Source organism: Narcine bancroftii, chromosome 4 (assembly GCF_036971445.1).
Source record: "Narcine bancroftii isolate sNarBan1 chromosome 4, sNarBan1.hap1, whole genome shotgun sequence".
In the NCBI taxonomy this organism is placed as follows: Eukaryota; Metazoa; Chordata; class Chondrichthyes; order Torpediniformes; family Narcinidae; genus Narcine; species Narcine bancroftii.
The window spans coordinates 193,627,857-193,641,208 of NC_091472.1; the positions used below are offsets into that span (position 1 = coordinate 193,627,857).

Below are 13,352 nucleotides of genomic sequence, written 5' to 3' on the forward strand. Positions count from 1 at the left end.
CCAGACGGAATAATGTGAAAATTGTCGGCTTGCCAGAAGGCATAGAAGGGCCAGATCCAAGAAAATTTTTTACTGAATGGATTCCACAAGTGTTGGGACAAGATAAGTTTCCTGAAGGTTTAATATTGGAACGGGCTCATAGAGCTTTGAGAAGGAGACCTTTTTCAGGACAGAATCCAAGACCTGTTCTGGTTCGCTGTTTAAATTACTGTGATAGAGAGACTATTTTACGTATGGCTATTAGAAATGCACAGCAAAACAGATCTCCTTTGATGGTTCAGAGTAATCGTGTTTTCTTCTATCCGGATTTGAGTCAGGAAATTATGTTTCAACGATGTGAATTTAATTCTGTGAAAGAATTATTGTGGAAAAAAGGATATAAGGCAACATTTAGATACCCTGCGGTACTGAAGATTTTTCAGGATGAATATCAACCAAAGTTCTTTGATAATCCTAAAGAAGCTATGGATTTTGCTCAGTCTTTACCAATTACGCAATTCCAGGAACGACGTCTCCAAAGAGGGCAGAGCTGCAAGAAGAGAATTTGATTTCTGGAAGAAATGGAAGAATCGGTGGTCGCAATGGCAAAGTTGATTAAAAAATTTTTTTAAATTATTTTTGTTGAGAAGATTTTAAATAGTGATGGGAGTTGGGAGAGGGAACTGGGTGAGCACCAATTTCCAGAAGTCATCAGCTGCGTGTGAGCTATCTCACACCCAATATTTTGGGGGAGTTACCGCATTAGGCGGTTTAAACAGGAGGAGGTAATTATGACCTCCGACCTGTTTTTTTTTCTTTTTAATTTTTGGGTTAGGGAGTGAAGCTTTTTTTTTTAAAAAAAATCTTTTTTAAATAATTAATTTTTTTTATATATAACTTTTTTTATTTTTTTTTAGTTTTTGGTTGTAATTTCAAAGGGGAATTAAGGGTTTTTTTTTCTTTTTTTGGGGGGGTTCTTTTTTCTTTTTTTTCTCTCTTTTTTTCTTTTTTTTGTTTGTTTCTTGTTGTGTTTTATTGAGTGTAAGAAATGTCTAAATTGAAGTTTGCTTCTCTTAATGTTCAGGGTTTAAATAATCCTATTAAGCATAAGAAAGTACTGGCTTATTTAAAAAAAATAAAAGTTGATGTTGCTTTTTTACAGGAAACTCATTTAACAGATAAGGAACATTTGAAACTCAAACGTGAATGGGTTAGGCAAGTTTTTTATTCTTTGTTTAATTCTAAGGTAAAAGGTGTGGCAATTTTGGTACATAAGAATCTACCATTTCAGTTACAGAATGAAGAGAAAAATGGCGGAAGATTATTAAAATTAAATTGTACAATCTTTAATGAGGCATGGACTTTGCTTGATGTTTATGCTCCTAATGTTGAGGATACAGCTTTTGTTGTGGATATGACTTTATTACTTGGACAATCGAACTCTAATGTGATGATTGGGGGAGATTTGAATGTGGTGTTGGAGCCTTTATTGGACAAGTACCCAAGGGTAATTAAGAAGTCTAAGATGGCAATTCAAGTGACTAATATGATGGCAGATTTGAATTTAATTGATATTTGGCGAAGAGTTAATCCTACAGAGAAAGATTTTTCTTTTTATTCTTCACGACATAATTCTTTTTCTAGAATTGATTATTTTTTAATATCAGCACATTTGCAGGATAGGGTTACATCTGTGGAGTATAAGGCTAGATTGGTTTCGGATCATTCATTATCATTATTAGAATATTTGAGTTCACAAGATGTTCAGAAAGCTTCAAGATGGAGATTTAATACTATGCTATTGCAAAAACCAGAATTTATTAGTTTTTTAAAAACAGCAAATTGAAATTTTTATTGGTATTAACTGTAATTCTGTTTCTAGTCATTTTGTTTTATGGGATGCAATGAAAGCTTTTTTGCGAGGCCAAATTATCAGTTATGCCTCTAAAGTAAAGAAGGAGAGAATTAAAGAGATTGAAGACTTAGAGGAAAAGATAACTGCTACTGAAAAAGAATTTCAAAAACATGCTACCGAAACGCAAAAGAATCAGTTAACTAATTAAAAATTTAAATATAATGAATTACAAACATATCGGTTTGAATGTTTAATGAATCGAACTAAGCATAAGTTTTATGAATGGGGTGAGAAAGCTCAAAGTTTTGTCATGGCAATTAAAAAAGGAACAATTATCTAGGATTATACCAGCGATTAGAAAGATATCAGGTATTACTTTTAATCAAAAGGAGATTAATGAGGAATTTTGTAATTTCTATAAACAATTGTATACTTCGGAATGTAAAGATGTAACTGGAGACGCAATAGATTCTTTCTTGGAAAATATTAACTTGCCACAATTGAATCAAGAAGTCAGACAAGAGTTAGATAAACCTTTTACAGAAGATGAAATAGAAAGGGCAATAAGAGACATGCCGAATGGAAAGGCACCTGGTGAAGATGGGTTTTCTATAGAGTTTTATAAAGTTTTTTATGCTGATGTATCTTCTATTTATAAGGATGTATTACAACAAACTTACAATACTTTTCAATTACCTGAGTCTTGTTCTAATGCAATAATTATGGTTATACCAAAAAAAGATAAAGACCCTTTACAGGTTTCTTCTTATAGACCAATTTCGTTGTTAAATGTAATTATAAAATTGTAGCTAAAATTATGGCTAATAGATTAGCTCAATATCTGCCTAAAATTATACATGGTGATCAAACGGGATTTATAAAAAACAGGCATGCATCAGATAATATTTTACGGTTAATAACCTTGATAAATAAATCTAAATTTCAGTTGAATTATCCAATAGTGGTTTCATTGGATGCAGAAAAGGCTTTTGATAGAGTGGAATGGAAGTTTCTGTTCAAAGTACTTGAGAAATTTTGTTTTGGTTCTTCATTTATTGGGTTGATAAAGATTTTATATAATAGCCCGAAGGCTAGAATTGCTGTTAATGGCCAAATTTCAGAATCTTTTAGTGTGACAAGATATACTAGACAAGGATGTCCGTTGTCACCTGCTTTATTTGCTATAGTTATTGAACCTTTAGCACAATTAATACGTTAAAATGAAAATGTTAAAGGTATGAGAGTTCTGAATGAGGAATATAAGATTAATTTATTTGCTGATGATGTTTTATTATATTTAGTGGATCCGGATATTTCTTTACCTGCAATTCAAGAATGTTTAGAAATTTATGGCCAATTATCTGGTTACAAAGTAAATTGGGCTAAAAGTGAAATTTTACCAATTTGTAAAGGTGATTATTCAGTATATAAAAATATTACAAATTTGAAGTGGACTACACATAACATAACATATATAACATAACAATTACAGCACAGAAACAGGCCATTAGGCCCTTCTCGTCCGCACCGAACCAAACACCCCTTTCTAGTCCCACCTCCCTGCACAATGCCCATAACCCTCCATCTTCTTCTCATCCATATACCTGTCCAACCTTTTCTTAAATAATACAATTGACTCCGCCGCCACTATTTCTCCCGGAAGCTCATTCCACACGGCTACCACTCTCTGAGTAAAGAAGTTCCCCCTCATGTTACCTCTAAACCTCTGCCCCTAATTCTTAACTCATGTCCTCTTGTTTTAATCTTTCCTCCTCTTAACGGAAATAGTCTATCCATATCCACTCTGTCTATCCCTTTCATAATCTTAAATACTTCTATCAAATCCCCTCTCAACCTTCTACGCTCCAAAGAATAAAGACCTAATCTGTCCAATCTCTCCCTATACTCTAGATGCTTAAACCCAGGTAACATTCTGGTAAACCTTCTCTGCACTCTCTCCACTCTGTTTATATCCTTCCTATAATTAGGCGACCAGAACTGCACACAGAACTCCAAATTAGGCCGTACCAACGTCTTATACAATCTCAACATCACCTCCCAACTCCTATATTCCATGCAATGATTGATAAAGGCCAGCATACTAAAAGCCTTCTTCACCACCCTATTCACGTGAGTTTCTACCTTCAGGGAACGATGTACCGTTACTCCTAAATCCTTCTGCTCTTCTGTATTCATCAATGCTCTCCCATTTACCACGTATGTCCTATTCTGATTCTTCTTACCAAAATGAAGCACCTCACACTTATCAGCATTAAATTCCATCTGCCATTTTTCAGCTCACTTTTCTAAGCAGCCCAAATCCCTCTGCAATCCTTGAAAGCTTTCTTCATTATCCACTATTCCACCTATCTTAGTATCGTCTGCATATTTACTAATCCAATTCACCACCCCATCATCTAGATCATTAATGTTTATAACGAACAACAATGGGCCCAATACAGATCCTTGAGGCACACCACTGGTCACCGGCCTCCAACCTGACAGACAATTATCCACTACCACTCTCTGGCCTCTCCCTTTCAGCCAATGTTCAATCCATTTGACTATCTCAAAATTTATACCTAAAGACTGCACCTTCCTAACTAACCTTCCATGTGGTACCTTATCGAAGGCCTTACTGAAGTCCATATAGACAACATCCACTGTGCTACCCTCATCCACATTCCTAGTCACCTCTTCAAAAAATTCAATCAGATTGGTCAAACGTGACCTTCCTCCCACAAATCCATGTTGAGTGCTCCTGATCAGACCCTGTCTATCCAGATGTTTATAAGTACTATCTCTAAGAATTTTCTCCATTAATTTACCTACCACAGACGTCAAACTTACAGGCCGATAGTTGCCAGGCTTCCTCCTTGAACCCTTTTTAAATAACGGAACCACTTGCGCAATGCGCCAATCCTCCGGCACTATCCCCATATCTAATGACATTTGGAAAATTACTGCCAGAGCCTCTGCTATTTCCTCCTTCACTTCTCTCAATGTCCTGGGGAAGATCCCGTCTGGTCCCGGAGACTTATCCACCTTTATATTCTTCAAAAGCCTTAAAACTACACCTTTTGTAATCTCTATATTCCCCATATTTACCCAATTTGCTTTTTTTTAATCTCACATCTCCCAATATCCTTCTCCTTAGTGAATACTGAAGAAAAGAAACTGTTCAATATCTCCCCCATTTCTCTAGGCTCCACACACAGTTTTCCGCTCTGATTTTCTAAGGGACCAATTTTGTCTCTAGCTTTCCTCTTACCATTAACATATTTGTAGAACTCTTTTGGATTAGTTTTCACCCTGCTTGCCATAGTTTCCTCGTACCTTCTTTTAGCTTTCCTAATTCCTCTCTTAAGATTCCTCTTACATTCAATGTATCTTTCAAACATCTCCTTAACTCCATGCTTCTTATATCTAATGTACGCCTCCCTTTTTCTTCGAACCAAGTTTCCAATATTCCTTGAAAACCACGGCTCTCTCAAACCTTTTGCCCCTCCTTTTAACCTAACAGGAACATAAAGCTTTTGCACTCTCAAAATCTGATCTTTAAAAGACTTCCATCTCTCTACTACATCCTGCCCATAAAACAAATTGACCCTGCAAGTCCTTTCGCATCTTCTCAAATCTAGCTTTTCCCCAATCAAAACACTCAACCCTTGGCCCTGACTTCTCTCTTTCCATAATGACATTGAAGCTGATGGCATTATGATCACTGGACCCGAAGTGCTCGCCAACACTAACCTCCGTCACTTGACCCATCCCATTTGCCAACAGTAGATCTAACACTGCTCCTTCTCTGGTCGGCACCTCTACATATTGTTGTAAAAAACTATCTTGCACACATTTCACAAACTCTAACCCATCCAGTCCTTTCACAGAATGTGTTTCCCAATCTATATGTGGAAAATTAAAATCTCCCATAATTACAACCCTGTGCTTATCACAAATATCTACTATCTCCCTACAGATTTGCTCCTCTAGGTCTCGGTCCCCTCCGGGTGGTCTATAATACACCCCTACAAGTGTAACCTCTCCTTTCCTACTCCTCAGTTCCACCCAAATAGCCTCCGTGGATGTGCCCTCTAATCTATCCTTCCTAGGCACTGCTGTAATATTTTCCCTGACAAGCAATGCAACCCCACCTCCTCTTGCCCCTCCGACTCTATCACACCTAAAACAACGAAACCCAGGGATATTCAGTTGCCAATCACATCCCTCCTGCAACCATGTCTCACTAATCGCTACCACATCATACTTCCAAGTATCAATCCACACCTTCAGCTCATCCACATTTTTTACAATACTCCTGGCATTAAAATATATGAATTTCAGAGATTTCCCAATTTTTAATCCCCGTTTTCCCTCATCTTTAATAACAACATTATTTACTTTTCCTGCCAATTGCCCTTCATCTTCTTCCAGAGCATTTCCCTTCTCTATCACCTGCCCATCCATATTCAAATACTTACTACAAACTTTCTTTGTTTGCATTCTAACCTTCTCCTTACTGCTCTGTACTATTTTGTTCCCTCCCCCCAACCATTCTAGTTTAAAGGATCCTGAGTAGCCCTAGCAAATACCTCTGCCAGGATTCTGGTCCCCCTAGGATTTAAGTGTAACCCGTCCTTACTGTACAGGTCACATCTCCCCCAAAAAAGGTCCCAGTTATCCAGAAACTTAAAACCCTGCCCCTTACTCCACCCCTTCAGCCACGTGTTAATCCTCCACCTCATTCTAATTCTATTCACACTGTCACGTGGCACAGGGAGTAATCCAGAGATTACCCCCTTTTATATTAAAAATTAAATATTTAGGAATTAATGTTAATACGGAATTTCAAGAATTATATTCAATTAATTATTTTCCTTTAATAAAAAGGATTAAATTAGATTTGATGAGGTGGAGGGATCTACCTTTGGGTTTACTTGGGAGGATTAATACCATAAAAATGAATATTTTTCTTAGAATACAATATTTGTTTCAATCAATTCCTTATTTTTTTTAAAAAAAGTTTTTTTAAGGATTTATATAAAGCGATTAGAGAATTCTTATGGAAGGGAAAATTTCCGAGAGTAGCAATGAGAAAATTGATGTGGGATTTTCAATTTGGAGGTTTAAGATTACCGAATTTTCGGCATTATTATGAAGCAGCTCAATTCAAATTTCTTAGTGCATTAATGAATATGGACGACCCACCTAGTTGGGTAAAGATAGAAATGGTGGTTATTTTAGAAAAATTTCCTCATGAGTTTTTGTTTCGATGGAATAAAAATTTATTACGAACTTATGATGTGCCAATATTGAAATATTTATTGAATTTATGGACAAGTAAACTTAAAAAATTGGGACTTAAAAATATATATTCTAGAAGATTGCCATTATATAATAATCAACTTGTTCCTTTTACGGTCTCCAATGCCACTTTGAAACAATGGGAAAAGAAGGGAATAAAAAATTTATCTGATTGTTTTTCTGAGGGTTGTTTTTGTTCCTTTGACGAATTACAAAGGAAATATGGTATTAGTGCAAATTCTATATTTGTATATTATCAATTAAGATCTTTTGTAAAACAGTTATGTGGTCAACATATGATTTTATTGCCAGAATCTAGTTTTGAAGAATATGTACTTTCAATACCAAAAAAGGGATATATATCTGATTTGTATTGTATTTTACAAGAAATTGATAGTAAAAAAGACTGGGATAAAGATAAGTTGAAATGGGAAAAAGATTTAGGACATAAAATAGCTGAAGAAGCTTGGATGGAAATTTGTCAGAATAGTATTCAGAAATTAATTAATGCTAGACTAGCGATGACTAATTATAATTTTATTCATCAGCTATATTTAACGCCGGAGAAATTAAAAAAATTTGGTTTTAGTAAGTTGGATTCTTGTTTTTGATGTGATCAGACGGCCAATATTTTTTTTGCATACTGTTTGGCTTTGTGATCGATTGCAACAGTTTTGGAAAGGTATTCAATCTGTTTTTAACAGTTTATATAATATCCGTCTTGTATTAGATCCCGATATATTTTTATTAGGGAACAAGCAATCATTAATTGATTTAGGTTTAGAGGATTATCAGATTTCATTTATTTATTTAGCTTTAGTTGTGGCTAAGAAATGTATAGCACTTACTTGGAAAGATATAAATATACTAACTTTAGATAAGTGGTATTTGGAAATGAAATTTTGTTTGACTATGGAAAGGATATCTTTTTCAATTCAGGATAAGATGTCTTTTTATAAGTTAAAGTGGACTCCGTTTGCTAATTATATGCATTTAAGTTTGATTTAAATATATGTTTAAGTGTGATATTTTAGTATTGACAATTTTTTTTGTTGTTAGAATTTTTTTTAGGTTAAGTTTTATCTCTTTTTTTGTAAGTGGGTATTTTTTTTCATATATAATATTGTCAATTTTATTAACTCTTCACTCTTTCTTTTGGGGGGGAGGGTTGGACTAATTTTAAGTTAGACTATTAATATTGTGTTATAATTAACGGGGGGGCGGTATTTTGTGTAGTTTTCTGATGTAATATTGTAATCATACCTTTTTAAAATTTTTTTTCTATTTTTCTTTAAATGTAATTCTTTATTGTATTCATGTTATAAAAATTTTAAATAAAGTCTTTAAAAAAAAAGAAATGAATAAATGTATTCCATTAGAAAAAATAACATATAATTTAAGAAATAATATTACAATATTTGAACAAATATGGGAGCCATACATGAAACACAATAGAGAAAACCTACCGGAGACATCTACCACCTAAAATAACGAAAGGAGAAGGAAATGAAAAGAATTCACTTAGTGGAATTTCTTGTTTATTTTTATTGAATGACAACATTGTTTGACTGGTTTAATGTATCTTAGATTTTGTACTTTAAATGAATGGGGGGGAGGTAGGGAGGGTGGGATGGGAGGAGGGAGGGGGTGAGAAAATGACACTGTATATATTTGAAAAGGAAAATGTATGTATCTTGGTCAATGTGGTTTATGGTGTGAAAAATAAAAAAATTTAAAAAAAGACAAGATCTACCAGGATCGTTGTCTGAAAAGTGCGCACAAAATCATTGAGGACCCCTACTACTCCGCACACCGCATCTTTCAGCTACTCCTGTTGGGAAAGAGGTACAGGAATATCAAAGCCAGCACCACCAGGCTGAGAAACAGCTTCTTCCTGCAGGCAGTGATAATGTTGGATAACTAAATGAACTCTTGAGACTCTACTATTTATTAAACAATATTGATTTAAATTTATACAATATCTATTACATACTTGAATTGCTTATCTGTATGTATGTTATGTGGGGTTGTGGGTTTGCAGGTTTTGCATTGAAGACTTGGAGAATGGTGTTTCATCAAGTTGTACTTGTGCAATTGGATGACGATAAATTTGAACTTGAAATGCCGTCATCCAAGTCTCCCTCATCATTAACAAGCCTTGATATCGGAACCCCCTGACCAGTATGACTACGGGGATCCCTTTATTTCATCAAATGCAGGAACTCGAGATGCCTGCTCACTACCACTTCTGAAAGGCAATTCAAGCAAGGCAAAAAACATTCTTTCCTATGATGTCCGATCTCTGTTAATACAATGTTGTTCTTTTGCCGAGCATACATATTATAGTCCATGTTATGTAGTTTAGCCAAGCTGCCATTTAATTTTTACTACTTGTGCTTTTATACTTCTTATTGAACCAAGTTTGTCTTTTGCATTATTGATAATAGTAGTCAGTGACATAATGGGCCACGTTGTAAATGATTGCAGAATTTTATAGCACCTCATCAATAGTAAATTTTGAACCAAAAATTGTATTTAGCTTGATGGTCGCATTACATTTTGCAGTGGAGGATGCCAACTCACTTGTTTTCTATCATTCCCAGTTCTAAACGAGTTCTGACCTGAAATCTTCATTTCTCTTTTCACAAAGGCTGCACGATCTACTGAGCAGTTACAGTTCGAGCTTCATTCTACACCACTTCCACATCGGAAATGTGCCAATCTCTGATCCCAAAGCACCTAGCCATATGCTGTGCTCTGACTTCCTGCCACCTGCTGTCTACTCATCTATAAGTCAAGTCAAGCTTCTGACTCCAACCTCAGGAAAGAACCACCAAGTAGGTATTTGGTGTGCATTTTGCTGCAACTCACAACCAAGGCAACTGATCCATGGTACAGTATGACACTGACCAAAATGGTTGCTGCTCCATTGACTCAAACCCAATCCAGAGAACTCTTTCAGACAAGTGACATACCGTAGACTCATTTCCATCAAGAATGTTTTGGATCAGGCGTTTCAGCTCGTGCAGCGCTGTGTGTAGGCTTCCTGTAGGGACATCTTTGGCAGAGGAGGTGTCAGAAGATTCATCCATGGAGGAGTCAGTAGAAAGTGCAGAGTCTGTTATATCATTTCCTCTCAGATGCGAACAAAGTGAGCGCACTTGACAGTAGGCCTCCCAGAGTTCCACTCTCAGCTGTGGTGAAAGAAAAACAGTAGTTAAAAAAAAAAATCACAAATGCTGGAGGAACTCAGCAGGTCTCGCAGGGTCCAAATGAGGTAGAGATATACAACCAATGTTTCAGGCCTGAGGCCTTCCGCAAGGTGTGAGCAAAAAGCAAGCAAGGGGCCAAAACTAAAAGGCTGGTGAAAAGGGAAGAATAGGCAGGGGGAGGAAAACAGACATACAGGCAAAAAGTGTTAATTGGATATGATAAGTGGGCAGGAGAGAGAAGAAAGGCAAGAATTGATTAGGGGTGCGGGGATGGGAGGGATAGTTTTTGGCTCTGTGAAAGCAAACAGAGGGAAAAGGGAGAGAGAGGGAAAGAAAGAGCTACGTGGGGAAAGATTGGGGGGGGCTATCAGAAACTGGTGAAGTCGATCTTAATGCCATCCAGTTGGAGGGTGGCCAAACGGTATTACAAGCGTTGTTCCTCCATTTGTGAGTGGTCTCAGACTGGTGGTACATGAGGCAATGGACAGACATGTCAGCAAGAGAATGAGTGCCGAACTGAAATGTGATGCTGTGGGAGATCCACACTCTTGCAGTGGATGGAGCCGAGGCTCAATGAAGTGATCTCAGTCTCTCCGATGTGGAGGAAACTACAATGGGAGCACCAGGCAAAATAATAACCCTTGCAGATTCACGAGTGAAGTGTTGTTTCTGATATACACCCACTGTTGTACGTAGATGAGCCCGGTGTTCATTTTATGGAGAAATGAGGTGTTTGGACAGATGAGTTGTTATGGTAATGTTGGTTGAGGATGAGTATTGGTCAGGATATTTTGAGAACATTTATGCTACTTTTCAAATTAAACTCCAGCAGAAAAATGGAATTAAACAAGAAAAATGAAGGCATTTTTAGACATCTGGAAGTATGGTCCAAGACACTACGCAAATCCTCAAAGAAGCAACAACCAGGGCTGGTTCTAAACTGGCCTCACGTTGGCTAATGGACAGTCTGCCTTTAAAGCTCAATGTCTCACTAACAAAACAGCCAGAGTCAGCCTGATGAACCCTTATCAGCCCAAGCCTCCTCATCTTTGACAATAAATTAAACCATGAGCTGTGCTCATCATCATCTCGAGATACTTTCATTTTCATTCAGAGATGAAATGAACCGGCCCATGAACCCGCTCTGCTCAAATACATCAATTAACCTACAATAGTGGGAGGGTGGGAGGAAACCGAAGCACCTTGGGAAAACCCATGCAGACACAGGGAGAATGTACAAGTTCCTGATAGACACACAAGATTCAAACCCAGATCACTGACACTGTAATACTATTGCACCAACCATGCCATCCTTCATAACAATTTAACAACAGGATTTTACGATATAAATAAGAACACTACATCAGCAAGGAACCAACCATACAACCTCCAATAGAGTCAAAAGCATTGGAAAATAGTGCAAATGTAAAATCAAAGGCTCATTATCTGAATGCATATGGTTTTTGTAACAAGTTAGGTAAATTAATGGCACCTGTAGAAATAAATGGATGACGGCGACTAGCATCAACCACACGAGACAGAGTGCAAGTACAACGCTAGTTTTAATAGGCTAATATATACAGCTGGGCCTTGCCTCTGTGCAAGTCCAGGCCAGAATGAATGAGAATGAGCTGCAACTGGTTTATATGGCCCCTGGTGACCTAATGGTGTAATAACATACCACCACATTAACCCCCCCAAAGAAATTTTGGCCCCCCCCCCCCCCACCACTTCTTTTCTTTTCCATGCGTTCGTAAGTCCAGTATCTGGTGAAATTTCCTTTTCCTCCTGGATCTTCAGGGTACTGGGGCAGAGATTAAGGGTCGTGGGTCCTGACATTGGGCTGGAATATGCTGAGGGGGTGTAGGGTTTCTCGTCTGGCGTGATAATCGTCCATCCTGGTGTCTGTTATTCTTCACGATGGTCCGTGGGGATCCACGACTCTCCCACGTCGTCCACGGTTCCTTCCCGCTGATCCATAGAGGTCGGCACTCCTGCGTCGTTCATGTGTCCTGCCGGTGCGAGGTCATGGTGGCTACCGAGTCTTCCCGTCCATCCCTGAATGCGACGTATGGGTAGTGGGGGTTTGTGTGCCTCACTTCCACTGGTTCCACCAGAGGGTTAGTTTTGTGGGGCCTGCAGTGTTTCCAGAGGAGCACCGGCCCTGGTGTCATTAACCATCTAGGCAGCACCGTGCCTGTTGCAGCTTTCCTCGAGAAAGAAAACATACGGTCATGAGGTGTTGTGTTAGTGGCGAGCGCATGAAGTACAAGGCCTCCGATAACACATCTTGCCACTGGTAGGTCTTTTGTCTTTAAGGTCAGTAAGACAGTTTTCCAGAAGAGTGGCATTTTCCCTTTCTACCTGCCCATTACATCTGGGGTTATAGCTTGTGGTGTGACTGGTGGCTATGCCTCTCTCATGTACTGCTGGACTTCAGCACTCAAAGGCAGCACGCCTATCTGTGTGAATATAGCTGGGGTACCCACACATGCTGAAAATGGATTGCAGGTATTTTATTACCATGATTGTGGATACATCGGGACATGGGAGAGCAAAAGGGAAGCGTGAGTATTCGTCTATGGCATTAAGAAAATAGACGTTCCTGTCGTAGGAAGGGAGTGGGACTTTAAAATCAAGGCTGAGGCGCTCGAAAGGTCTTGAAGTTTTTATTAGCGTCCGGTCAGTTAAACTACAGTTTGCACTCTGCACAAATGGGGCAGCCCCTGTTTACCGTCCGTACCTCCTCTACCAAGAATGGAGATTTTGGGCCCTTATGAAGAAACAGTCTAGCGACTCCCCGGTGGCCCAGCTCACTGTGCAAGCTCTGCAGCTGGGATATGTGATTGAGGGCTGCATAAGTGCCCCTGGACAGTGCATCTGAGGGCTCCTTGAGCCTCCCTGGATGGTATAAAATATCGTAACTATACAGAGTCAGTTCTATCCTCCAGCGCAGGATTTTATCATTTTTTATCTTCCCCCTGTTCTGGTTATCGAACATA

General features: G+C 38.0%; 1 protein-coding gene across 1 annotated transcript in view; it reads right to left on the reverse strand.

The window, feature by feature from the left end:
• The window catches only part of LOC138761401 (BICD family-like cargo adapter 1), a 145,869-nt gene that overhangs the window by 42,178 nt on the left and 90,339 nt on the right, over positions 1–13,352 (reverse strand). Inside the window, exon 6 of the mRNA XM_069933434.1 lies at positions 10,114–10,332. Within this exon, the coding sequence (XP_069789535.1) occupies positions 10,114–10,332 (219 nt within the window). The remainder of the gene's footprint in view (positions 1–10,113; positions 10,333–13,352) is intronic.